Source organism: Ornithorhynchus anatinus, chromosome 11 (genome assembly GCF_004115215.2).
Source record: "Ornithorhynchus anatinus isolate Pmale09 chromosome 11, mOrnAna1.pri.v4, whole genome shotgun sequence".
Lineage (NCBI taxonomy): Eukaryota > Metazoa > Chordata > Mammalia > Monotremata > Ornithorhynchidae > Ornithorhynchus > Ornithorhynchus anatinus.
Window position 1 is genome coordinate 261,353 of NC_041738.1, and position 27,995 is coordinate 289,347.

The window sequence follows — 27,995 nt, forward strand, 5'->3', positions numbered from 1 at the left end:
GATACTTTAAAAAATTTTATTTAAACTCCATTATTTACCATTCCGTGAAGATGAAATCCCATTTAAAAACCAGCTAACATGTACCGAAAAAAAAAAGCCCCTCTCACTCGCAGGACAAATAACATTGACAATTCAGATCCAAAAAGTGCCCTTTTCCCAGCTTCAGGAAGCGGGAGGGGACCGATGTGCTACAGCAACCTCCGAGCTAGCAAGAATAGGATCCCGAGGTGGTAACAGATCAGTAAGGACTTGGCTGGAAAGAAGCCATTTGATTCCCAGCATGAGAAAGCAGCCATAACTAGAGACACCTCAGTGTTCGCAACCCCTAGGCTAGGAATCCTGCCTGCCCCTCAGTGGGCCTCAAATGCTAACTGTAACACACCATTGCTAGTACCCTTGGTTTAGTTAGAAGCGTCCTCAAGGGGAAGTGAGCTGTGGAGTGACTATTAGGAAATTTCAGTGACTGCCGCTTCAAACTCTGAGGGGGTGTGCCATTTGAAGAAGAGTTTAAAGAAATGTAGGTGTGAGAAATACTTAACTCGGGGGCCCCAGGAGTATCCCTGGGTTGGGGGTGTTCCTGAGAGAAATCGGTCAATATTCAGGAGGGTGCGAGTTCTGGGCTGGGAAAGTGTCCAGATGCAGGAGCCGCAGAAGCAGGTGGGGCCACTGAGGCTTGGCTAGGTCACATGGGTAGAGAGGGCGAACCAGCCTTCTTCTTTTGGCTTCCCGACCTGCTGAACACCAAGGAAGAGAGGATGTGGGAGAACTCCATGGGGAACAGCTGGGGTCCTCCTGAGCACTTAAGTACTCACCCCCTCCCCGGCTCTCCCAAAGTACCTGTGCACATATCTTCACAGTCGATCATTTTCTCCTACTTGTAAATCATTTTAGTGTCTGTCCCCTGCTAGACTGAAAGCTCCTGCAGGGTGGGGATCATTTCTACTCATTGCGCTCACAGTAGGTGCTCAACAAAAGCTTTTGACTCAATGATTGGTACCATGGAGATGCCTATAAATCCATATTTTCCTGCCCGGTACAGTGGAGAAATAAATGCCAACCACCCTGAGAAACTGAGCTGCCACTTTGGGGGACTAGAAAAAGCCAAGGGGAATCCTGCTCATAGGAGACCCTAGGATTCCTGGCCTTATGGGTCTCCCCGGGTAAACACTGAACATTTGTGCAAGACACTCATTAGCTGCTCAGGCACCTTGAGCTACCAGCAGTGCGAATCAGCCAATCAGTTAATTGTATTTAGTGAGCGTTTACTGTGGGAAGTGCCAAAGCAGTTTCCTGCTGTGGCCCACATGGCAAGTTCACACATAAACTCCATTCAGATGTAGCATGTGTCTTGGAAGCCCCCCTTAGGTTGTGGCCGCTTGGGTTTCCAAACTGGGCAGTTGTTCAGCTGTAAGGACAAATGGCACCTAGGCATAGGCCCTTGGCAAACTGCTTCCCCTATTTTAGGCAGGAAAATGGGTCCTTATCGCATCATATTTAGAGACCCTCGGGCCAGAATCCACACTGGCCAGCATTCACCATTCAAGTTAATCTCCCAAGATCCAGCCTGGGCTCGGGGCCACCTCTCTAAAATTGAGGAAAAGCAGATCCCCTTGGCCTTCCTCCAGCACTCCTCTAAAATTTGGTGGAAGGCGCAAAACATTTCTAGGGCTGATGTTGGGGCCCAGCTACATTTCATCAGGCTTACCTTTGTCTTTGGTGTCCAAGGAGTAAATTTCCCGGTCCCTGAGAGGGGGCTCGCTGAGGAGCAGGCACTACTGGGAGCTCTCGACACTCTAGCCAACGGTGAGAGTATGCAAGGGAAAATGATCCAACCATTACAATTATTGATAGTGCTTCTTCAACGCTAACTCTGTGCCCGGCATTGAGCCAAGTCTAGTGTAGGCATAGGTCAAATGGGTCAGACCCAATCAAAATGCTCAAGTATCTGCCAGAGAAGGCAGCGAACAACAAGCTAGGTCAAAGACATCCACAGCAGTGCTGAGTTGATGGAAGGGCTGTGTCTGCCTGCCCCCACTGATGGCCTTTACTGGCCTCTGCGCTCAATTTGAAGCTGGGGATGTTGGTCTGTGGGTCTCCCAACCCGAGGCCTTAGAGAGGTGTACAGGGTATCTCTCCCCGGCCCCCCGCCTCAAACTAAGCCCGCAGCACGGGTCTGCCACAGTCCCGAGACACTTAGGAATATTTCTCCAGCTCACCCAGGCCCCGAGGCAGTTACAAACTAATTTACTCCTTCCTTAGCACTCATGTATAAATGTACATACAGGGGTGCTCAGTGATTGATTTTGATCCCCCTGATTTGAAGTATTTTGATTTTTGCCTCCCTGCATTAGAGTGGAAACTCCACATGGGCAGGGAACATGTATGTCACTTCTTTATTCTGTCCTTCCTCAGTGCCTAGTGCAGTGCATCACACCAAGTAAGTGCTCCATAAATTCTGCTGCTGCTGCTATAGAGAACAAGAGTTCGTTCTGGACACCCTGGGCTGTGGGGTCAGGTGCCAGGCAATGGCACCACATGCATCCTCGCTCCTGGCCCCTTGCTCCACCCCCGGCCATCTCCCCCAGACTCCCACGGCCTGAATCGGTTCCATCACCGTGTTCCCAGCCAGCCGCCCATTTCTCTAGGGGTCCTAGGTCCTGACCATCTACAAGAATGCCTTTTTTCCCTAATTCCTCCCTCTCCCAAATCTGACCCTCATTTCAAGTACCATTTCCCCATCTGAAATGCCAGGCGATTCCTCCATTGCCTATTTCTCATATTGTCATTCCCCAAAACTCTGCTTCTTAAATAAGAGGTTTCTGTGGCATTTCATTATTCTAAGTCTCCCTCCCTCTGCCTCTTCTGTGGACTTAGCCAACACAGCCAATGGATCTCCCTCTGCGCGTGGCCTACAATGATGCCTGCCCACAATTCCACTGTGTTCGCTGTCGAACAAGGAAGGCATCGGCCTTGGCCACCTCTGTCTTGGAATTTAAAACCAAACCAAGAGGCCCGAGAGGACAGTTACAAGCACCTGGGGCCTGAGGATGGCCTTCTGAAAAGGGAATGGCTTCTTTATCGTGAAGGGTAAGAAAACATGTTGTATTAGATTTTTAAAAGAAAAGCACAGGTAAATCCTCCTGCAGACTGTAGGTTCATGATTTATCTGGGGGGAATGTGGAGACAGTTGAGGGCCCCTCACCCAGCAACGCATTTAAGAGTACTCGGACCTGAGGGGCACAGGGGGAGGGGGGCACTGGCCAGGAGGGCTAGGCTTGCCCTGTAGTGGGGCAGTGGGGCAGAGCTCAAGCTGACTCACTACTTCTCTATACAATTCCTTCCCCTGCTCCCTCCCTCTCTCCTTCTTTCCCCTCTCCTTTCCCATCTACACTTTCTCCCATTGTACCTCAACAGGTCATAGTTCTGGAAAGGGGCTGAAAGGGACCTCCCCCGAGGTGCCCTGTGACTTGCCAACTGCAGGCAGGGAGGAAGGGGCTCAGCAAGCATTTCTGAGAAACAATTCTCACCTCCTTGCCGTTGTTCCGCTGCCTGGAGAAGGGGTCTCTCCCGCTGAGGTCTCTGCACTTTCCATCCCTGGAATGCACACCTCAATAGTCCTCTTTCCCCCAGCTGTGAGACGAGAAAGGAAGGTTAGGTCTGAGGGCATGGGGTTGAATTTCAATTTTGCTCGAGTGGAAGTGAGTCACCTGCTCTATGCGTTGGCATAGTTAGAGGCCTAACACCCCCATATCAAGCAGGCCGCTGAGCGATTAGAAACAGGAGCTGGACCAAGATTCTGGTGGGGAGGCTGTGGGAGGGAGAATTTAACCCTTGACATGAAAGCCTTCATTCAGGTCCTAGGCTGGAAATGCAGTCTGACGTCTTCATCTCGTCTGGGGAAATAACATAATCCTCAAAAGGAATCAAATAAAAAATGCTGTAGCCCCCAAAAAAAGCCAACGGTGATTCCTTTCCTGTGGATTTCTATTACATCTGGTTTGAAATGATATTTGAAGCAACCTGAAGCCACTCATCTGTAAAATGGGGATTAAGACTGGGAGCTCCATGTAGGAGAGCATCTTTGTCTGGCCTTTCATTCATTCAATCGTACTTACTGAGGGCTTACTGTGTGCAGAGCACTGTACTAAGTGCTTGGGAAAGTACAGTACAGCAAAAAAGAGAGACAATCCCTGACCACAACGAGCTCACAGTCTAGAAGGGAGGAGACAGACATCAATATAAATAACATTACAGATATATACATAAGTGCTTTAGGGCGGAGAGAGTGGGGGAAGAGCAAAGGGAGCATGTCAGGGTGACTTGCCTGATTACTTTATATCAATTCCACTGCTTAGAACAGTACTTGGCACATAATAAACACTTAAACACAATTATTATAGCTTTAGTTGGTATCACTTTTCTCTTCCCCTCAGGTGTGTTTCTCTTGGACAGTTTCAGGTGGAGATGAAAATAATCAGCTTTCCCACTATGGGCCTGTTAACATCCTGATTCATTTCCCATCTCCCCCAGGCTCTCTCTCCTAACTGCCACATTAAGCACTCTGGTGCCTCCTGAGTCCTTGAGTGCTCACAACTCCCTGCAGCCCTTGGGAACACACTTTACACACCCTTGACACTGAAGCACTAACTCATGTCTGCAGCCCCTTTTCCTATCTGGAAATGATTTTAGTGTCCCTCTCCTAGGCTAGACTGTAAGCAACTTGAGGGCAAAGATTGGTTTCTAACTCCACTAAATTTTCCCAGGTGCTCAGTACAATGTTCTGTACAGATTAAGTGTTCAGTCAAAACTATGGCTAGATTGATTGATGTCCCCAGAGCCTTGAAAAAAGGAGGGGGGCTCTGAAAGTCATGTCACCACACTGGCAAAACAGTTGTTGCCAGCCCCTGCCCTGGAGGCTTTGAGGAGAACAGTCTGTCCACACTGAGTCTTGGGGAACTATTAAGAATCAGGCTGGGCAGAACCGGGCACTGGCACCGCCTTTCTCCTTCCACCTGGGGAGAGCTTCCCCGTAGGACACACTGCTGGAATGTGTCCGGCCCCCTGGGAACAGACCCCCGGCTCAGGGCACAACACTAATTAAAGCCCAACCACTGCCTGGTGAAATTCAACACCGTCCTGAGGGTTTTCTAGAACCTTTACAACTTGTTCATGAAATTAAAAAAAAAAATCACTTTAGCTCTTTGGACAGCAGGCCAGATGGTTCACGGACCCAAGAGTAAGTTATTTATCCAGTGTAGCCCCAGCCCTGGAAATGGCTTGAAGAGATTTCCCCTCTCTAGAACATGAGCCAACGTGAAGCAATCACCAGTATTTACTGAGAGTTTACTCTGTACAGAGCACCATACAAAGCACCTGGGAGAGTACAACAGAATCCCTGCCCTCAAGAAGCTTACTATCTAGGGGCAGTTGGAGGAAATTACAGGAAGGAGGAAGCAAGGGAATATAAAGACATAAATGACAGCAGGAATTGTGAGTACTCAAGTGCTTAAGCAACCAGGAAATACTGAGGTGAAAGCTGGAGATAGTGGGTTAGGGGGTGGGGGCAGAGGTGGGGGGGGCGGCATACAGTGTGAAAAGATAAGAGATTAAACAAGGAAAGCTTCCTACAGAGATGATTTAAGAAAAGTCTTGAAAATGGAGAAAACAGAGGTATACCAGATGTACAGAGGGAGTTCCTGGGAGCTTCCCTGTAGACTGTGAGCTCCTGGTGGGCAGGGAACATGTCTGCCAACTCTGTTATATTGTACTCTTCCACGCGCTTAAAGCAACACAGTAAGTGCTCAATAAATACTACTGATTCCAGGTAGAAGGGAGGGTGGGAGGAAGGGGTTGGCTGTGAGAGAGATGAGATCAAGGCACGGTAAGCCGGTGGCCTGAGAAGAGCAAAGCATGTGACCTCAGGTGCAGTGGGAGGAGAGAGCACAGAAGTAGGAGGATAGAGATTTGATCGTGTGCCTTAAACCCACTGGTGATAATTTCCGGTTGATGTGGAGGGTAACTGGGCCACCATCTGATGACTTTCAGGAGCAGGGAGACGTGTGCAAGGATGTACACGTGTTATTGATTTCCTAGACATACTAAAAGGGCAGCTGATGCCCAATTCAATGCTGGCATTGTTTTTCTTCTCCCAGGATGCCTGGAGACTCGACAATAAAGTCAGTTCCCTTTCCAGCCTTCTATTTACTTTTCCCCTGCAGCCGTTCACTGGATGTTTCAGGGTAGAGTGTTTGTGAGTCATTAAATGACAGATGTTACAGACAGGAGGACCTGTTAAGCTGCCTGGGCTGTTATGGACTGAACATGGCAAAGATGGGGGAGTCGGAGGGGAGAGAAGATGGACGGACAGGGAGAACTTGACCCATAAAGAGCTGACCCAGAAGCTTTGGTCTTTAAACCTGCGCAGGAGTGGATTGCTGGCAGTCAATCAGGAGGAATCTGATAGGCCAATTTGCCCTAATATAGCAGACACAAAGGTCCTGGACCTGAGGGGAAGCACAGAGTGTTTTAGAGGCCAGGAACAACATAGCTCTCTCCCAAAGACACTGTGTGGGCCTTCCCGCCAGCCGGCCAGTGACTCCCTGTGCAGGACTATCATCAGGGCAACAGGTTCCTGCTTAGCCACGCAAACATCACCCTTGGGTCTGCCCAGAAGGGAGAACCTGGTCATTCAGTGCCCCATCAGAAGATCCAACTGCTTCCATGACCCCATGCACACAACTCACCAGTCCAAGCCACGAGGGGGGAGGGGAGGGGAACATCCCCCAGCGAAGGGCCAGGGCTCAGCGGACCCAATCTCTGCTGTTCTATGAGCCGCAGCAGTTTCCCCCGAGCCTCCGTGCTCTGCCGGTTCAGTTCTGCTATCCGCTCCTCCAGGGTGGCAGCTGCCCTGGACTTTGGAGTGAAACAGGAAGTCACGGGGAGCACGGTGGGAGCAGGATGGGAGTGGAAGGGAAGAAGCTTAGCTCCTATCCTACTGCCCACCGCCTGGCTGATCTGGGGCAGAGATGAACTTTCTCTGCTGATTCTCACCAGCAGATCCTACCCCGACCAGAGTCCCATTGCCTGCTCTGGGTTCACATGGAGCGAGAGAGTGCCCAGAATGGGAAGTGCCAAGTTGGGACTAACCAAGGGCCTGCCTTGCCCAAGCTGCTGTTCCCAGCACGGGCCCCGAGGGCAGCTGGAGGCACAGTGGGATGGTCACCCTCTGGGTCAGATCCATGATTACCTTGCCCGGGAGCAACCCCTCCAAAGCCCACAAACCTTAGTTCAAGCCCCAGCAGCCTCACCCAGGGTAACAACCTCTGCTTCTGTGAAGAACCACATTCTCCATGCTGGGGCTTGGGGTCTGGGGCTGGCCTGGGGAGTCCCTCCTGGAAGCGGGCAGACAGAGATATCGCCCCTACCGGCCCATCGGCCCAGGCTGGGCATTTTGGTTTTGAACTCAACTCGCCCATTTCAAAGACCTCGATCGACACCCAGTCAATCAAACCCCGCTGCCTCCTTTGCCTGGAGGAAGTCAAGTGGGAGTGCGACTTTTGGCTAGAACCCGAGCCCAACCTCAGCAATCCATTGGGATCTCACCAGCCTTCACCTTCCCCAGGATGCGAGCCAAGGGCACCTCGTCATGACAAAAGAGCACAGGAAGTGCTTAAGTGCAAACGTCTCCCTGGGTCCCAAGGAAAGGCCCCTGGCAGACTCTGGGACTCCAGAGCCCCTGGACTGTGGGAATTGGGCAGGCCCTGCTACTCACCTCACCGTTGCCAACAGCGCTCTCCACCGTGACTGGTTCCCGGGCACTGTTCCCCGGCTCCCCGCAGGGACCCCGCCACTGGCCCAGCTGGGCTCTCAGGGCAGAGTTCTGCAGCGTGAGCTCCGCAATTCGATCCACCAAATCTTGGCTCTGCAAGACATCCCCAACTGCTTGAGGCAGCGGTCCGATCCTCGACACCGGGGTGCTTCCAGTGAGCCCTGGCTCTCCTGGTGGCTGCGGCCGGAAATGGGGCCCGCGATGGCTTTGGGATGGACTGATTAAAGGAGAATGGGGTGGGCGCTCGGGGCCTCCCTTCCCAAATGAAGCCTGCCCACTCTGTGTTGGGTAAACGCGACTCCCCTCACTCAAGTGCTGGGTTTCAATCTCGCTGGGTGGCATCCTCTCGTCCCGGGTTGGCCCCGCTGATTCTGCTGTCGGAGGGTTCCACAAGGTGGGGTGGGCTGGGGTGTTCCCCCTCTGCACTGCAGACAAGGAGCATGACACGGTTAATGCGTGTTCCTCGGGCCTAGGCTGCTGCAGCAAGCACGCTGGCCCACATGCTCCCAGGGCACAGTGACTTCAGGAATGGTCCGGGTGACCCGGGACTGATGGAGGGACAGGGTCCCGGAGAGCTAGAAAAGGATCCATCAGCCTCCACAAGGATGCCTGTCAGCACCACTCCAACCCCATTCAAACCCGAATGACACAGGGCCCAGTCTAATGCCTGTGGCTTAGAGAGCCACCCGTAAACAGCTTGAAAATAGCAATCATTCCCCACTGATTGTAATTGCCCGCTTCAATGTGTCTTTCCATAGGAACCCCCAGCTCTCCTCTAACCCCAGGGACTTGTCCCTGTAGAACCAACCCTAAGAAAAACTTGGGTTGTTTCTCTCTCCCCCTAGACTGATGCCACATCTGTGAGCCCAGCGGTTTCTTCCACCACCTTATGCTGTCCTAGGCAGATGCACGGTGTTGGAAGAAGGTTCCAGTGTTCCCGAGCACGGCTGTCACCACATTCTAGCCAACACTCACTGTGACGACCCGGGTTCAGGCAGAACCGGGGAGCTATTACGTCGTGTCCCGGACTTTTGCCTTCTCCCATTGGTTTCAGATTGCATATGGAGGTCTCCAGTGATAACCTGCTCACTGGTCCCGGGTTCTAGACGGGACACTTGCCAGCCTCCCAGAAATCAGCCACTGACTCCATCTGGACTCAGCCCAGCTCTCTGTTGTCAGACGATGTCGCCACTACTTGTGGCCACCCAAGGTCCAACTGCCATTGCCATAGCCCCCGCCACCCCTACAGACAGGTCCCTAAGAGAGCTGGGCTTCGGCAAAAGTGGCATTCGCAGACTACTGCTTCACTGGGACAAGATGACTCCCAGCAAAAACAGGAGACAGTCATGATATTGGTGGGTGCTGCATCTGATCTATTTTGTGGGGACCCCCGATTCCCCCTGCTCTCCTAAATCTTCCTACTGCTCCCTCTCATTCCCCAAGCAGTTCTGATTTGCCCTGGTCAGGATTTGGCAGTAGGATTCCCACTCCCCCGCCGCTCCATCCTAGGGCAAGTTACTTTACTTCCCTGTGCCCGAGTTACCTCATCTGTAAAATGGAGATTAAGACTGTGAGCCCCATGTGGGACAAGGTCTGTGCCCAACCTGATTAGCTTGTATCTACCCCAGCGCTTAGACCAGTGTTTGATACATAGTATGCACTCAACAAATACCATCATCATTATTATTATTAACCTCACATCTGCTGCCATCTCAACCACTGCCACCATCATCACCTTTCCTTCCCTCTTCACAGTAGCCTCCGCCACCACTCTTCCCTCTGTCTCCGTCGCCCTTCTCCCCACTTCCCTCTGCCACCACCCCCGCAACAGCCTCCGACTCTACCCTCCCCATCGGCCTCCTCCACTACTCTCCTTTATGCCTCCGCTGCCGGACAAGGGGGCTGTCATACCATCCCACGGTGGTGAGAACTCCAGGCCGCCGCTCTGCCTGGGTGGAGTCAACATGACTGCCGGCTCACACATGTGTGCTGTCAGCAGTTGGCTGGTCGGGCCGATGCTCTCATCAGAGTTAGGCCACTGAGGCGGGTGGGTGGGTGGCTCTCTCTGTGCCAGTTCGAGCCGCCCCTCTCCTCTGAATACCATGGGTTCGGAGGCGCCAGGGAGTGAAGCCAGTGCCTCTGTAGGAGGAGAGGAGAGATAACTGCGTTAGAAGAACAGAACGTGCTTCAAGGAAAAGGACTTTCCAATTTTAGGGGGTCAGGAGATATCGGTCTGCCCCTAACAGCCTTCATCCCTTTTCCAGGAGTGTTCTGGCTCTTCCAACGGCTAAGAAAGTATGCTGGCCCTGCCACCTGGGCCCATCCAGCAGCTGCTAGATTTAGACAATTTGTTTTCAACAGCTGGCCCTGCCGCATCTCCTGGCTGATTGATGGATCCTCTCCAACTCCTCGGGCTGGACAGTGCACAAGAACTTCCTTCACTTCCAACGAGTCACCACAAGAAGAGCAGGGCCAGGCCGGGGAGAGGATGCCAGATGTCGGAAGCACCGGCTCACCTCAGGAAGCGGCCCCGGCAGATCCGCAGCAACCCACTGGCAGACCCAGGTGCTGATGACTCTTTGGCCAAACGTGCTGCTTCTCCACAACCCCGACAGAACAGCTGAGCAGCCAGGTGGGAGGGTCACGGAGGTGTGGGGTGAGGGTCCCTCGCCAACGTGCCCTCTCCGGGGGAAGCCGCCCCACTCACTTCTCCAGTGTCGGGAGGTGACATAGGTTTGGAGCCTGGGCCGTTTTACCCTGCGGCAGGCCACCCGTCGCCAGGAGGCCAGCACAGAACCGATGCTCTCCGTGACGCAGGGGACAGCCCTGGGTTGCTAGGGTGCTCAGCCGAAAGAAGACCCGCAACCCAAGGCTGGAAGTTTTGCAAATTGTCCCCAAGATGAAGGCTATCAACCTCATGACCTGGGCAAGGGTGGAGGGTTGGGGGACCATTCCAGGTGCCTAGAAGGGCTTGTGTTCTCTGCCTGAAAGGTCAAGAACCGATTAATCAAACAATGCTATTTATAGAGGGCTACAGAATTGATAGACATACTCTCTGCCCACAAGGAGCTTACAGTGTTCATAGGGAGACAGACATTAAAATAAATTCGATGGATTGGTCCATAAGTACGGTGGTGCTGAGGGTGGGGTGAATATCAAGTGCTTACAAGGTGCAGATCCAAGTGTAAGGGTGATACAGAGGGAAGAGGGAGAAGGGGAGAAGAGAGCTTAGTTAGGGTAGGTCCCAGGTAGACAGGGAAAGTCACAAAAAGCAGATAGTTTTGGACCAAGTGCTTTCGAGCAGTAGGAGAGGACACCGTGAGCGCAATACAACTAACTCTCGTCTCTATCCATTCCTTCTTCTTCCCTCATCTCGAATCTCTTTTAGTACCTGTCTCCCTTGCTGCTTCTGTGCCTTTTTAGTCCCTCCACCTATGGAGCCAAAGGAATACCCAGCATTTGCAGCCTCACCTCCCTGCATGCTCTCAGCCCCCTCACTGCAGCCAGGCACACTACCTCCCCTCCCTACCACTAGAGGCCAGAAACAGCTCCCCTCTGCACCATCACGGAGACCCCTTCCCCTTCTGTTCTCCACTACACCCGAGTGAATGAGAAAAGGATCTTCAGCACAAGCCCTCAAGAAAGCTAGTGGCTGCAGTAACCACTGCTGTAGATTCTAAACCATGAGGGGAAATGCTGCTCCTCTTCCCACAGCTTCTTCTGACTTTTTTTATTTTGTGTATTTCCTATCCTTGTCCCTTAAGCCATTTTAAATGTTTTAGTGTTTCATTGCTCCCGATGTCTTTGTTTCCAGTCCTCTTTCTTTTTTTAAAATGGTATTTACTAAGCGCTTACTATATGCCAGGCACTGTTCTAAGTGCTGGGGTAGGTACAAGGTAATCAGGTTGGACACGGTCCATGTCCCACATAGAGCTCAAAGTCAAAATCCCCATTTTTCAGATGAGGTAAGTGAGGTCCAGACTTGCCCAAGGTCACCTAGCAGACAAGTGGTGGATCCGGGACTAGAACCCAGGTCCTTCTGACTCCCAGGCCCCTGCTCTATCCACTAGGCCATGATGCTTCTCTGTCCCCATACCCCGGCCCCAACCTATATTCACAGATTGTGAGTCCCTTGAGGGGAAGGGGCCCATCTCTAATTCCAACCTGTATACTCTTTCCCCAGTGTTTAGTAGAGTAAGCGCTTAATAAATACTATTACCATTACTATTATTACTAGATTGCAAGCCTCTTGAGGGCAATGTTAATTTATTTTCCCAAGTGCTCAGTTCAGTGCTCTGCACATAATAGTTGCTCAGTAAATACTGTTGATTGAATAGCAATAATAAGAACAATGTTATTTGTTAAGTGCTTGCTCTGTCCCAGGCATCATACTAAGCGCTTGGGTAAACATGAGATAATCAGATAATCACTCCAAATCCCAATCAGCTCCTACTCACACACCTGGCCTGGGCTCTGTGCTTTCCAGTCCCGCAACCCTTCCTGGCACTGGGCAGGGTCCTCTACCAGAGCCCGCTCCAGCAAGGTCTTCACTGGCTCTTGTGAGAGAAGGAAGCCGTTTTTCCGCCATGGCTGTGGGCTGCGGCAGTCTCACCTACGGGCAAGGAGAGAGGACGAGTTAGCCTCAATGGACTGGAGATCTCCCGTTAACCAGGGTCTACCCTGACCATCTCCCAGAAGGCACCACTCCATCTCTGCCCAGTTTGGAGGCTTTGGGCATTTCCAGGGAATTTATTCTGGTCTATCAGTACAAGAACTAATTTGGCAACTTTCCTGACACCCATCCTTACCTTCCCATTGACAAACGTGCCTGGAATTAGGTAAATAATGAGACTTATTTGGTTCTAAGACTGCAGACTAAACATGATCAGCTCCTACCCTAGACTGCTAGCTCCTTGAGGATGGGAATTATGCCTACTGTATTATATTGACTGTACTGTACTCCCCCAAGTGCTTAGAACAGTGCTCTGGACCCAGTCGGTGTTCAGTGAACACCACCGACTAACTGACCGACCCTAAAGCAGTCAGGGGCTGGGCTGAGGCGGGCTCAGGGAAGGTAAACATTTGAACCCAAGGTGCAAGCACTGGCACCATCCTGAACTACAATTTATGTTACTGGCAGCCGGCCACTGACATCAGAGTCAGCGGCTGGAAGAATCGGTTCATCGCACAGCCGACCAAGCTTAAACTGAACAAATAGGAATAAATACTTGTTGAGTTTTCGGCGTATGCTGTTCAGCCAGCCCGGTGACTGCCCTCTGGGAGCTCTTAGTCTAACAGTTCCATGCCAGGTTGAGGGGGACTGTAACTGCCGAGAGCCACACTACCAATGACAGAGAAGGTGGAGCCCAGCTGAGGGAGGAGAGGGGAGTCTCAGAAAGGGCCCTTCAAGGAGGAGTTTGTCATGGCTCTTTGCAGAAGCGAGGGCTGGAGAAGCTGTGACACTCTAACAGGACTGGGGCAGGGCTCAGCACCCAGAAGAGCTCTCAGAGGCTGGGGGCCAGAGCCCTGTGGTGAGCCAATAAGAAGGTTTTCCAGGCTCAGGATGGTGGGGTCAGGGTAGGAGTCCCCCACAATCCTACAAGGAGGTAGAGTGGAGCCCCATCATGAGCCAAAAAATGGATTCCCGGGGTCAGTTTGGGGGCAGGGTGTGAAGCTCCATGACACCTGCAGAGTGGCACTCTCCTCTCGGAGGAGGAGGAGTTCGGCCGACAGGGCGTCGATCAGTTCACGGTGACTTTTCAGCGTTCCTTCCAGCCGCCGCCGAGACTCGACTTCCTCCTGCAGCCGGATCTCGCTCTGCAAGACGGGGATGGAGAGTGATCAACCCAAGTCAGCCTACAAGCCATGAGCTACTGCTTCTCGGAAACGTGGTCTTCTCATGACTCTCCAATCCAACCCCTGACCCATACCATCCCCCCCAGGCCCGGTGTTCCCTCTCCATCAAAACCACCAGGCCCCAGCTCTCCCCATCTCCAGAGCTTCCTAAAATGCCACCACTGTCAGGAAGTCCTTTCTCATGAATTTACAACCCCCAATCACATCAACCCAACATCTTCCCTAAGCCCTTCTGTTCTGAATTCCAAACCTCCACACTCAGGGACAGTTGTATATTTTACTTATTTATATTTTCATTTGTCCTCTTATTTATCCAGCTATTTCCCCTTGATAAAGCGGGACTACTTCCTGATATTTTTCTTCTTCCTCCTGCTGCCTCTATTTGTACAAAATGTCTTTTTGTCTGTCTCCCCTATTAGACCATAAGCTCTCTGAAGGCCCAGCGCTTGTGTCTTGCTTCTGTTGTCCTCTCCGAAGTGCTCAGTACAATGCTTTGCATTCAATAGGAGTTCAAGTAAATACCACTGATGGAGTGATTGGTGGCTATGGGGCCACGATGCTTGGCAGATGGAGGGATTCTCATTATTAAGTCATATTCCACTTTGGACATGAAAGGCTAAGCTGCCAGTGTCCTTGGGGGAAGAGTTTCGATCACCTGGTTTACAATTACCTGGCTGATGGCTGTCTTGACTTCAAACCCTTTAGAAGCAAATCTGCCCCACCAAGCAGGTACCCCACAAGGGCAGCCACCAACCCCACTGTAGGCCATCAGACAAGCATTCTGGATTGGTACCCTTAAGTGAGAGCCCAGCTGTGCTGTCCGTCCAGTTTAGCTGTCCTAACTGAGGAACAGAGGGTTGCCTCAGGAGGACAGACTCCCAGCGGCAAGCACATATACTCATTCCCCCTGACGGCGGGGAGCGGCAGCAGAAGCGAACCAAACTGATCTGCAGTAACCCTGAAGGGTCCAAAGAGCTTTTAAGTGTCAATTTTTGCTCGGGCTAGTTAAAAAAAACAAACAACACTAGCCACTCAGACCATCTGGAACCTCGTCGTTTGCCAGAGTCTGGTGCTGCCAGCTGTTCAGCTAAAATAAATATATTAATAAACTCCCCGCTTGGCACTTCCCGATCAGGAAGTGAGGCCAGGGAGCACTGAAGGGAACAGAGGGAAGGATAAAGGCAGTTGACAGGAGTCCTGTTGGGCTAGAGCTGCACCTGCCAAAGCAATGTGGCTTAGTAGCAAGAGTATGGGCCTGGGAGTCAGAGGACCTGGGTTCTAATCCCAGCTCTACCAAGTGCTCGGCCAAGTGGTTGCTGTGTGACCTTAGGCAAGTGACTGAACTTCTCTGTCCATTAGTTTCCTCAACTGTAAAATGGGGTTTCAATACCTGTTCTCTCCCCTACCTAAGACTGTGAGCCCCAGTGAGGGACAGGGATTGTGTCCAAACTAATTAACTTGAACCTACCCCAGCTCTTAGAACAGTGTTTGACACATATTAAGTGCCTAACAAGCACCATGAAATGAAACAAACGACTCCAGAGTCCCACAGGCCCAAAGGACGAGTGGATGTGGTGGTGGAAATGGTAATTAAGTGCCCACTGACATACCCAAGCCCTGGAGTGGGGTATCCCCTCAAGCTCCCTGTGCTAGTCTGATACAAGCTCCTCTGTTAAAGGGTCAGATACCAGCTGCAACTTTGAGCCCTTCCACAAGCTCCCCAGGTGCCTCAATCAATCAATCAATCAATGGTATTGATTGAGTGCTTACTGTGTGCAGAGCACTGTACTAAGCACTTGGGAGAATATCCTAAAATAGAGTTGACAGATATGTGCCCTGCCTGATATGTGTGCCGAGCCTCCTGCAGGGCTCTGCACACAACCCGTGCTCGATCAACACCGCTGGTCCGGACATTTGTCATCTGACTGGTGCAGCTAAGAGGAAATGATGTCAACACTTCCCCTCGCCAGTTCACCGATGCGAACGAGCCTCGGCCACAGGCCCCTGAGCGACGGCTTACTGTAGGTCACTCATCCATCCGTTAGACCCAAATGGTAACCAGACCCGGGGCACTAGTTGGCAAAGTCCGTGCCTGCAAAGACGTGCCCCATCACCTGCCTCACCTCCTTGAGGTAGCGCACAAGCCGACAGAGCGCGCTGACCAGTGACAGGGTGAAGCCACTCAGGCCGTGACTCTCCGGCCCGGCCTGGACCTCCCGCCCCGTCAGCCGCTCATAGTCTTCCATCTCCCGTTGCACCTCCTGGGTCAGGAGTTTCAGGACATCTGGGCCATGCGGGGGACCACTCGAGGGGTCGCAGGACAACGGCCTCCAGGAAGGGGAATCTGACTTCTGCTTGGAAGGAGCATGCGAACCTGGATTCCTTTTCCCTGGGTAAGACAGAAGCAGCCTCAATTAAAAACCATGGAAGAGCTATGAGGAGAAAGCAGCCAGGAAACTCTTTCCCCGCATTGCTTATTAACCCGATCACTTCCTGCACAAATCCGTTTTCCAATTCAGACCAAATATGGATGGATAAATCTCTTATCATTAACTCTGCCCGAGGCAATAGGTCCAGCAAAATGGAGCTGCTTCATGTTTTCGGGGGGGGGGCAGGCATGGTTCCCCCATATACTCATCCAAGGGTTGGAGGGGCAGTTCAAGGGGCAGAAGGGACTTGGGCAGGTGTAGGTGGGGCCAGTGGGAATTCACAGTCTTGAAGGACTCTGTGGCCGCAAGATACCCAATCAAACACTTGCCAGGTCCCTCGCAAACCCAGATCTCCACGGCAACCACACAGAGAGAGGAAAAAGAAGCGATTTCTGTGTCCTTAGAGTTTCCCTTAGGCTCCCTTTCTAACTCTGACTTACTGAGGGCTTCCTTTTGGTCCCTCCTGATGCTTTTACACCTTGGCCCTGGGGGCCAGGGCTAATCTTCATGGCTGAATTACATCTCATAGAGGACAGAGGCAATGATAAAACACAGCTGCAGGCAATCCTGGGAGCCAAATGTCCCACAGCCAGCATGGTACTCTGCCATAGAGGAAAGGGAGACTCTTTTTGAACAGACACTTCAAAAGGATCCTAAGACCAGAAGGCAAAAGCACAAACAGTGCCAGGAGCACTGTTGAGAAGCACTGAGGCCTAGTGGACAGAGCACAGGCCTGGAAGTCAGAGGTCCTGGGTTCTAATCCTGGCTCCACCACCTGTCTGCTGTGTGACAGTGAGACCCTCCAAGCCTTGCCTAGGCCCAAGTGACAAGGTGAGGATCACGCGTACAGGCGGGCGCACACTGTACACTATTCTCCATGCTGTTCACATGCTCTCTCCTGGCTGTTTGCACGCTCTATCCAGGCCGGGCTGCTACCTCCCTTCCCGAGTAGAAGCACCTTGCACTGATGTCTTTTTCTGCTTCCTGGGATTCAGGTTCAGAACACGTCTAACCACGCTGGCTGAGTCTGGACTCTGTGCTGGTTCTTCAACCTGCAGCCTGGACCGGACCCTCTGGACCACGTTGGTACCATTCAGAGCTGCTGAGAGAGGGAGCACCCGGCTGGAAGGATTCCGTCTCACCTGAACACAACGGAACCTTACAACAGGCTAAATCCAGGTCCCCAACGTGGGATTCTCCAAGGCGGCCTCCCACCCACCAGAAGAGTCAGTGGGGCCAACCTGTCCGCTCCAGGGACGGACAGGCAGCTGCAGAGGGCGTAGCTGCTGCGTCTGCTGCTGCAGGGGACCGGCTCTCATTTTTCAGCTGCGCATCTCTCCACAGCTGGGAGACAAATGCAGAATTCTCTTCCTTCAGGTGGCGGAGAAGCCTGTGGGCAAATAACGTTCACACTGTCAAAACAGCCCAGGATGAGGGAGAGACTACAGAGAAGCCACCCTGCCACCTCAGGGTTTTCGGGGCTCTTTGCTCCCTCCCACTCTGTCAGCTCCCCACACTCCGCAACTGAAGGGAGATTAAAGAGGAGGCAGAAAAGCTACCCTTCCAAAGCTTTCTGGTCTCTTCTCAACAGCTCCCGGTTCATCCCTGGGATGCAAACTGGCTAGAAATGACTAAGTCTGAAACTCCGGGCCCTATTGCTAGGCTAAGAGGCCAGTGGTCTCAGAGAAAACACAGAGGGCACCTGTGAAAAAAGTTTATCTGGGGCTCCGAGAACCCAACTTGCTACTTCTCCTGAGGAAAACCCAGCCGGAAGGACACCCAACTTTCCCAAGAGGCAGCCTTTTCCAAGCTTGAGGTGACCATACTCTGGGGGGCCTGGAAAAAGACACAAGAGGTGTGAATACCGGGCTGCGTTGGCACTGGACTGGAAGCTGAGAGACCCGTCCTGCTCACTCTCGCTCCCCTCGCCAAAGCTGACGATGGTTCCCTCATCATCTCCTTGGACGCCTCCTCCGCTGGCTGCCTGTTTTGGAACACAGCAGACGTCCTAAGGGGAGACTTGTTCCCAGAACTTTTCTGCCAGTTTTCCAAAGTATGGGCTTGGAGGAGGATAGGAAATTGTTCAAAGCCAGCAGGCTGCCAGAGATGTCATTTACGGTAGTCTGGGCCAATAGTAGTTGCGAGATCTTGAAATTGGGCACAGCCCAACTTGAATTTCTCCATCAGCATCTTTGTCCATGAGTGTGAAGGACAACTCTATACATCGAATCACTTGGGAGGGTTTCCCACACAGAACCGGTGCATTTCACTGTAATCTGTCAAGGCTTCAGTTGAGATAGTGGAAGGGGAAATTTCTAGAAAGCCATCACACAACAGAGTAGAGATTTTTCCACTCAGTCCCACAGCCATGGCCCTTCAGCCCCTGAACTTCGAACGCTCTACACAAGTCTTCAAAACGTTACCAGAAGTTCAGACAGTGTGCAAGGAGCAAGGGATTGTCTCTCAAAGACTCTGCATCACCACCTGTGCCCGAGACAGATGGTGGCCCTCCCACTAGACAGATGGTGAGGTTCAGTCAAGGGTCACGGTGGCCCTCCACCACTTTGAATTCTCCCTCAGACTGTGAGTCCCATGTGGGACAGGAACTGTGTCAAACCCGATTATCTTGGTCTATCCCAGCGCTTAGTACAGGACTTGCCCATAAGTGCTTAACATATGCCATTATTATTATTATTACTATTTATCAATTATGGTTCTTGTTAAGAGCTTATTATGTGCCAAACCCTGTACTAAACACTGGGGTAGATATAAGTTATTCAGGTTGGAGAGTCTCTGTCCCACCTGGGGCTCACAGTCTAAATAGGAGGGAGTGGGATTTAATCTCCATTTTTAAAGATGAGGGAACTGAGGCACAGATAAGTAAAGTGACTTGACCAAGGTCACACCACATACAGATGGCAGAGCCGGCGTTAAAACTCAGGTCCTCTGATTTCTGGGTCCGTGCTCTTTCCACTAGGCCTTGCAGCTTCTTCTTCTTCTTTTTATTATTATCATTAGTTTTTATTGCCTAAAGTTTGAGCCCGAAATCCAAACAATGTGACTCCATATCAGGTTTAGCCCACCCTCTACCCTCACTATTCAGCAATTGGCTAGGAGAGCCTCATCGTTACCTGAGAGTTCCCAGCAGCCTCATTCAGGTTGGACGGGTGGGGGTTCCCCAAACAGGCAGGGGCCATTGTTACATTCGGAAACCCTAGGGAGGGGGAAAAGGAGGAGGAGGAAGAGGAGGGAGAAGAGGAGAGTCGTCATGCGGGACTGGGATGTGGCTTTGGACAAGTTCTGTTGAATTCATGCCTTGATCTGCCAGATTGCCAAAGAGGTATGTGGAGCGGCAGGTCGGTGCCCCAAACTCAGAGCCCCCAGGGGCAGGCAAGGAGAAGCTTTCCCCGGCTCTGGTTCATACAGATGGGCAATGCCCCACCTGCCATGGGTTGCCCTTGACCCTGCCTTCGGGACCTGGCTGGCGTCCTGCAGTCTCCTGTCACCCAACTGCCTTCCCAGCGGTTGAGGAAACAACTTCACCTCGGAAGCTGGTTACGTTGAGTTGAGGCTGAGGGGGTAGGAGCCCCGGGTACCCCACCTGGGAAGGGATGGGGAACAAGCCTCCCCTCACCCCGCCCACCCCCAGGAGCGGAACATCTTGTGCCCGTCTGTCTGAGGCCACCTGATCATGCAGTGCTTCCCTGGGGGGCCCCTAGCCCCCACCCTCCTCACTCTAGGGTCACAGGCCCCATCGGCTAGCCACCGGGGTTCAGCAGAAAAGCCGACAGAGACCACTGATGGAAGAAGAACGAGACCGGGTCCTGAAAACAAATGCAAAGGGCAAAGAGGGGACCGACTGGCTGGCCAGAAACCAAGCTGCTACTGCCGCATAAGTCTGGGCGACCGGGTGCCCCACCCACGCCAGCCAGCCAGAAACCGAGCTGCCACCGGGGCCTAAGACTGGACAAACAGTCCCTCCTGGCCAGCTGGAAACCAAACTGCCACCGCCACCTAGGTCTGGGAGAACGGTCTCCACTGGCTAGCCAGAAACTAAGTGGCCAGTGTGGCCTAAATCTGGGCAAATGGGTCCCCGCCCCCAACCCCCAACCATGTCTGGCCAGAAACTGAGCCTCCACCGTGGCCTACGGCTGGGCGAATGGGTCCTTCCACCCACTATGGCCAGCAGGAAACTGGGCTGGCCACCGTGGCCTAAGGTTGGGTGAAAGGTCCTCCCCGGGGCCGGCTAGAAACCGAACAGCCACCATGGCTTATAGCTGAATGAAAAGTTGCCCCCGACCAGCTAGAAACCAAGCTGTCACAGCGATCTAAGGCTGGGTGAAAGGGGCAACCTGACTGGCTAAAAACCAAGATGCCACCGCAGCTTAAGCCTGTGCAAATGGCCCCACCAGCCATCGGGAAAACGCAGACTGAGACTGGACAAATGGCCACCCTTGGTGCCAGGGTGGAAACAGCAGTTTGCCGAAGCTGGTCTACCTGTTCGCCGGCGAGGAGCATCCCCAAAGAGGTTTTTCGCCACGGCCATCGCCTGGTCGGATCTTTCCAACACCTCATGCATCTGATACTGGTCAGACAGAATCTAAAGGCACAGTCAGTGAAAAAATTTTGCATTCCTCAGAGCAAACCCCTTTCACCACACCCTGAACAGGCAAACCCTCAGACCCACAGAACCCATCACATCCTCACTCTAATCTAACAACCTCCCACCACCTGCCTGTCATGGGCTCCAGCCTAGAGGAGCAGATCGGCACCCTGGAGGAAAATAGAAACCACGCTTCATCGACCTTAAGGGGGAGGGAGTTTCCCATCGGGAACGACAGTCAAACCTTGGTCCTGAGACTTCAGGACTGAGAACTTGCACAGGGAAGGTTTGCACAGTGGCCACAAGACCAATTTCTGGCTTGGACCAACTCAAGTCCATATCCGTGACTTATTTTAATGTTTGTCTCCCGTCTAGACTGTGAGTTCCTTGGGGGCAGGGAACATGTCTACCAACTACATTATACTGAACTCTCCCAAGGAGATAGTACCGTGCTCTGCACATAGTGTATAGATTGCAGTGCATGGGCAATGCAGAAGGGAGAGCGAGGAGGGAAGCAGCGAGGCTTAGTGGAAAGAGCATGGGCTTGAGAGTCCGAGGACCTGGGTTCTAATCCTGCTATGCCCATTTCTTGCTGCTTGACCTTGGGCAAGTCACGGAACTTCTCTTTGCCTCAGTTTCCTCATCTGTCAAATGGGGATTAAATACCTGTTCTCCCTCCTACTTAGACTGTGGGATAGGGACAGTGTCCAACCTAATTAACTTGTACCTCCCCCAGTGGTTAGAAGAGTGTTTGATACATTGTAAGTACTAAACAAATACTATATACATTTAAAAAAGGAGTAGGGGAAATGAGGGTTAAGTCAGGGAAGCCCTCTTGGAGGAGACGTGATTTTAGGAGGGCTCTGAAGGTGGGGAAAGTAATGGTCTGGCAGATACAAAGGGAGAGGGTCTTCCAAGGCCAGAGAGAGGATGTGGGCAAGGTATGGTATGTATGGTATGTTGGTATTTGTTAAGCGTTTACTATGTGCCAAACACTGTTCTAAGCACTGGCGTAGATACAAGGTAATCAGGTTGACCAAATTGGGGTTCACAATCTTCATCCCCATTTTACAGATGAGGGAACTGAGGCACAGGGAAGTGAAGTGACTTGCCTAAAGTCACACTGCTGTCGAGCGGCGGATCTGGGATTAGAACCCAAGACCTCTGACTCCCAAGCCCGTGCTCTTGTCACTCTGCTCCGCTGCTTCTTGTTAAGGCAAGGCAAGGGTCGTGGGCGGTGAGACAGACGAGATCAGAGTAAAGTGAGTGCATCGGCAACAGAGGAGTGAAGTGTGCAGACCGGGTTGTAGTAGGAAATCAGAAAACTAAGGTAGGAGGAGGAGAGCTGATTGTGTACCTTAAAACTAACAAAGAAGAGTTTCTGTTTGATGGGCAATCATTGGAGGCTTTTGAGGAGTAGGTCAAGCCCTTAGCAGAGTGCCCAAAGTTAAGTCCTCAATAAATACCACTAAAGTGACTGATTGAGTGAGTGAATGGGGGGACCCTGACTCACTGTTTTTTGAGAAAAATAATCTGGACAGCAGAGTGAAGTTAGGAGGACAGAACTGGAGAGAGGCAGTGAGGCAGGGAGGTCATTGAGGAGGCTGAAGCAGTAGTCCTCTGGAGAAAACTATTAGCCCAAGGAGTAGCAGCAGAATAACAGGATTTCCTGAGCAAATCCCGAGTTCCAGAACTGTACTGAGCGCTCGAGAAGAGACAACAGAAACAAAGGGCACATTCCCTGTCCTCAAGGAGCTCACACTGTCCTGGAACTCTTCTCTGCCTTACCAAGCCAGAAATCAAACCCAAAAGTCCAGCCCTCTGCACTTACTCATCCATTCAAATGTATTTATTAGGTGTTGACTGTGTGCAAAATATTGGGAAAAATCACCTCTCTCATGAGCACCAATCTTCTATTCCCAAGATCAGGGGTGTCCTGCTTCTGCTTCCTCTGCTTCCTCTTCAAAGCTTTCTCTTGGAGTTCCCAATGGACCAGAGCTCTATTCCTCGATTTGTGCAGCTCATGACGACGCACCTTAATAGGAGAGAACATATTTCCACAAATATCCGACCTCGGGAAGCAAAAAGGGTATGTCACGGCCCTCCTGCCCACCAGCTCCGGGACCCCTGATTTTTTCAAGCAGCGCTGCAGACTGATTCAAAGATATACAAAGGAAGACAAGAGCTTGCAAAAATGATAAAAGAAGGACCCAACTGCAAGAATATGGTTCCCCATATTAAGAGGACCAGACCTCTGTAAATAAACCCTTGTGCTTTCAGGGCCTCTCTCTGCCCCTGGCCCAGGTCACAGCAGGCCAGGAGAGCAGGCCACCAGGAGAGATTAGGGGCTGGTGGTCCGGCAGGAGGCAGCAGCATCTGCGGGAAGGTGGCTCAAGGGTGGACGATGGAATGAGGTGTGGGAGAGACCCGTGGTGAGGACGTTCAAAGATGTGGAAGGAAAGAAAGCGAGAGCAAACCTGGCTTCACTGGAAACTCCCGCCCCATCCCACTCATCCTTGTTCCTGGTAGGCTAGTGGAGTGGTCCTCATCCCAAGGAAATAGGGAAGATTCGAGTAGCTGATGTCTGGATGCAGTGGATTAGGGGAAGAGTCCCCTGGCCCAACTACAGGAGTGCAGTGCCATCAACTACCTACCAGCAGGAACCCTCTAGTGCCCTGGTGGCCACGCTCTCCAAGTCCTCAGGATCCCTTTGCCCAATCCAGTGCCCCAGGATAGGCTCCATCCACTCCCTGGAGGTGCAGCTCTTTGACCAACCCCCAGTGGCTCCCAAGGGGGTTGTGGACTGAGGGCCTCTCTGACCTCCTGGCAGTACATTGGAGTGGGACTCCTGAAGCCCGGTGGAGTAGCATAACATGCTGGGGAACGGATTGAACCCAAGGTGCGCAGTCCCTGGGTCCCTCGGAGTCGAGTGAGCCCAGGAGTCCCTTCTGGTCAAGGAATGACTTACAGCTGCGCAAGTCCCTTCCTGTGCTGGGCACAAGTGGCTAGTGGATAGACATTCTCCAGTAACTCCCACTGCCACCATCCCTCGAGCAGGACATCATCATCGATGGTATTTATTGAGCATTTACTGAGTGCAGAGCACTGTACTAAGCACCTGGGAGAGTATGATACAGCAGAGTTGGCAGACACATTACCGGCCCATAACAAGCTTACAGTCTAGAGGGACATTTCGGAATAGGCCTGCCCTACCCAGCATTTCGGAAAACCCAGCCAGAACAGGGCTGGGAGGGGACCCCCTGGGGCCCAGGTGCTGCTTCAAGCTGCCCCAAGTTAACCCTTCGACAGAGAACTCCTTAAGCTGAATCCCATCCACCTTGCTCCCAAAGGGAGTGAGGTGAACAGTGTGGTTCATCATTTTCCAACTTACCAGGTCTTCAGGAGTGGCCCGGTGCACCGACAAATCGCTCACGGTACTCTGCAAAAATATTTTGTAGAATGTGAGGCATAGGCTATTGAATACGTGCCTGTGAGTCAATGGCTTTCCTGAAGAGCCTCATGTCACAAGTGGACTAGGTTTACTCAGAGAAGAGGGCCCAGGGCCTACTCACAGGTGGAGTGGAGATAAGAATGGGGCTGGCTCACTGGGTTCACTGTCTGAAAACTGAAAAACCACATGGGCTGGTGTCCTAAGTCTAAATCAGGCAGCTCTCATCTCTAGTCTAATGCTTCTCATCACAACCCATCTCCCAACCCCAGCAGCACTGAGGGAGGAGGAGAAAGCAAAGGCTTCCAGTCAGCCAACAGGGCAGAAGCTGCAGAGCGTGCGGGGCTCAGCAAGTTTGGTGAAGCCAGGGATGGCTTCTATGCCTGCGGCTTTCCAAAAGCCAACAAGCTTTGGGGTCGCGAGTTAGAACTCTCCTAGGTCTCAGGCACCACCACGCGTATTCCCCAGATCAAAGTTCGGCTTCCCCGGCCCCCCAGACTTACATCCCATTCCTGCCTCAGGGAAGGTTTCTTCCTTTTAACCTTCACCGCTTTCCTTCCACCTGCCCGGGGTCCGCAGGGACGACTCCCCTTCACGAACGACATCTGAGCGGAATGGCAAAGAATGGCACATGGCAACCTTTTACATTCATGAAGAAAACACTTTTGAAATAAGAACGTGTCATCCCTAAGGACACAGTTACCCAACAGTTGTTTCTTTACTTTTACAAAAACCAAGAGAGCTGATGGCAACTACAGCATGACACAAAAGGAAAGGCGACTGACCAAATATCGCCACTCAGTTCACAGTAAAGAACTTGAAGGTAGCGAGCTAAGGGATGACCAGAGACACTGTCATGCAATTATATAGGGAGATTATTAACTCTGTGATAAATGCAATTATTTGCTTGGGGGCTGGAATCAGATGAAGGAAAATTCCTCCAACAATTTTAGTTACTTTGGGACATTTCACATCCTACTTTTTCCATATTCTCCATGGGTTAGTAGAAAGAGCTCAGTGCTGAAAATCAGAACCACCAGCTTCTGGATTCAGCTCTGCCACTGCCCCGCTTCATTCATTCATTCATGCATGCTTTCATTCATCCAAGGCATTTACTGGGAAAAGCACTGTACTAGACACTGGGGAAAAAAATATGGATGAAATGTAGACACAACCTGAAAACCAATGTTCTAGAAACTGGGAAAAAAAAATATGGTGAAATTTAGACACAAACCCCGGCCCCAAAGGCTCACAATAGAAGAACGAGGCAAGGAAGGCTGGCGACTGCCAACTAAGTTAACATGAAATGGTAAAAACACGAAACAGTGCAACAGACCCACTGATAATTAAAATGGGGCAAGTCACTTAACCTCTGGATTCAGTCTCCTCGCTGGCAAAATAGGGATCGGATCTCTCCTCACCTTGGGTGCCTCACCTGATTATCAGCTATCTACCTCAGTGCCGGGCACAGTGCTTGGAACCGGGTAGGTGCTCAAAATCCTAACTACTGCTACAATAATAACAATTACGGTAGTCGTGGCTTAGTGGAAAGAGCATGGGCTTGGGAGTCAGAGGTCATGGATTCTAATCCTGCCTCTGCCATTTGTCTGCTGTGTGACTTTGGGCAAGTGACTTACCTTCTCTGTGCCTCAGTTACCACATCTGTAAAATGGGGATTAAAACTGTGATTACCCCATTACCCCAGTGCTTAGAACAGTGCTTGGCAGATCATAATAATAATGTTGGTATTTGTTAAGCGCTTACTATGTGCCAGGCACTGTTCTAAGTGCTGGGGCAGATACAAGGGAAATACGTTGTCCCACATGGGGCTCATGGTCTTAATCCCCATTCTACAGATGTGGTAACTGAGGCCCAGAGATGTGAAGTGACTTGCCCAAGGTCACACATCTGACAAATGGCAGAGGTGGCATTAGAACCCATGACCTCTGACTCCCAAGCCTGGGTTCTTGGCACTAAGCCATGCTGCTACATAGTAAGCGCTTAACAAATGCCATTGTTGTTATTCTTATTATTCACCACACTACACCCGCCCTCCCCATCCAAACTAACCTCCAAACACACTCACATCCAAACACACTTCCTTCCACTCCCTCTCCCCCAAATATTCACCCCAAACCGCCCTCACACACTTCCAAAGAGGCCTATACCCCCAAAGGCTCACCTGATCACAAAGCATAATTAGCCCCAAACGCAGTCACTTCATTCATTCAATAGTATTTATCGAGCGCTCACTAGGTGCAGAGCACTGTACTAAGCGCTTGGAAGGTACAATTGGGCAACAGATAGAGCCCGCCCAGTGACGGGCTCACAGTCTAATCGGGAGAGACGGACAGCAGAGCCAAACAAAACAAAACAAAAAGACAACATCATCACGATAAATAGAATGAAGGGGATGTCACCCTCATTAACAAAATCAATAGGGTAATAAATAATATCTACAAATGAGCAGCGTGCTAGGGAGAAGGGGGAGGAGCAGAGGGTGGGGAGGGAAACACACTTCCAAACAGACTGGGAAAAAAATAATAGCAATGATGGTATTTGAGAAGCAGCGTGGCTCAGTGGAAAGAGCCCGGGCTTGGGAGTCAGAGGTCAACTGTATATATTTTATATATACAGAGCTCAACTGTATATATTTTCGTTACCCTATTTATTTTGTTAATGAATTGTACATCGCCTTGATTCTATTTATTTGCCATTGTTTTTACGAGATGTTCTTCCCCTTGACGCTGTTTAGTGCCATTGTTCTTGTCTGTCCGTCTCCCCCGATTAGACTGTAAGCCCGTCAAACGGCAGGGACTGTCTCTATCTGTTGCCGACTTGTTCATCCCAAGCGCTTAGTACAGTGCTCTGCACATAGTAAGCGCTCAATAAATACTATTGAATGAATGAAAGGTCATGGGTTCGAATCCCGGCTCTGCCACTTGTCGGCTGTGTGACTGGGGGCAAGTCACTTAACTTCTCTGTGCCTCAGTTCCCTCATCTGTAAAATGGGGATTAAGACTGTGAGCCCCACGTGGGACAACCTGATTCCCCTATGTCTACCCCAGCGCTTAGAACAGTGCTCGGCACATAGTAAGCGCTTAACAAATACCAACATTAATCCCGGCTCTGCCACTTCTTGGCTGTGTGACTGGGGGCAAGTCACTTCACTTCTCTGTGCCTCAGTTACCTCATCTGTAAAATGGAGATGAAGACTGTGAGCCTCATGTGCGACAACCTGATGACCCTGTATATCCCAGCGCTTAGAACAGTGCTCTGCACCTAGTAAGCGCTTAATAAATACCAACGTTACTATTAAGCGCTTACTAGGTGCAGAGCACTGGGGCAAACAAGGCTGTCCCTCCCCCGTGGGGCTCCCGGTCTTCATCCCCGTTTGACGGAGGAGGTCACCGAGGCCCAGAGAAGTGACCTGCTCCAAGTCCCCCAGCTGGCAAGCGGCGGAGGCGGGATTCGAACCCACGACCTCTGCCTCCCCAGCCCGGGCTCTTGCCCCCGAGCGGCGCTGCTTCTCTGAAAAGCCACTCGGCCCCCAACGCGCTCGGCTCCAAACCGCCTCTCGCATTTCCAAAAGCCAAATCCTCCCTGGGACGGAAGGACGGACGGACGGACGGACGGACCCCCGCAGGGCACAGCCTGATCCCGCCCGCTCACCCCGGAGCTCGGCGGCCGGGATAACAACCGGGATAACCGGAGCCGCGGGAGGCAGGGAAGAGAGGTCGGCGACAACGGCAGCTCAAACCGTGGCGCCTCCAGAGCGGCCCGGCCCGCTGCTGCTGCTGCTGCTGCTGCCGTCAGCGCCACTTCCGGCCC

General features: G+C 51.8%; 1 protein-coding gene across 3 annotated transcripts; it reads right to left on the reverse strand.

The window, feature by feature from the left end:
- Positions 1-27,988, reverse strand: SPICE1 (spindle and centriole associated protein 1). 3 transcript variants are annotated; one of them, XM_029075177.2, is made up of 18 exons: positions 27,837-27,988; positions 24,668-24,769; positions 24,108-24,155; positions 22,608-22,751; positions 20,611-20,713; positions 19,245-19,327; positions 17,979-18,097; positions 17,355-17,503; positions 17,072-17,212; positions 15,808-16,073; positions 13,514-13,645; positions 12,290-12,440; positions 9,740-9,967; positions 7,772-8,253; positions 6,744-6,912; positions 3,528-3,630; positions 1,706-1,793; positions 1-734 (listed from the first exon to the last, which is right to left on the reverse strand). In XM_029075177.2, the coding sequence occupies exons 2-18, from the start codon at positions 24,767-24,769 to the stop codon at positions 678-680; spliced, it is 2,565 nt and encodes an 854-aa protein (XP_028931010.1). In that variant the 5' UTR covers positions 27,837-27,988; the 3' UTR covers positions 1-677. The 3 variants fall into 3 exon arrangements, with proteins under 3 accessions (XP_028931010.1, XP_028931009.1, XP_028931008.1); XM_029075176.2 differs by having other exon boundaries at positions 1-731; positions 17,072-17,215; XM_029075175.2 differs by having other exon boundaries at positions 17,072-17,215.
- Positions 27,989-27,995: the final 7 nt, after the last annotated feature.

Bases quoted from the DNA above. Each gene is read 5' to 3' on its own strand.
- SPICE1 (XM_029075175.2), bottom strand. From the start codon at position 24,769: ATGTCGTTCGTGAAGGGGAGTCGTCCCTGCGGACCCCGGGCAGGTGGA. The intron at 20,714-22,607 runs GTGATTTTTCCC...CTGTGCCTTTAG, and splicing joins GATTGGTGCTCATGAGAGAG to ATTCTGTCTGACCAGTATCA. The intron at 17,216-17,354 runs GTTGGCCCCACT...TCCCTCTCTCAG, and splicing joins TCCGTCCCTGGAGCGGACAG to CAGCTCTGAATGGTACCAAC.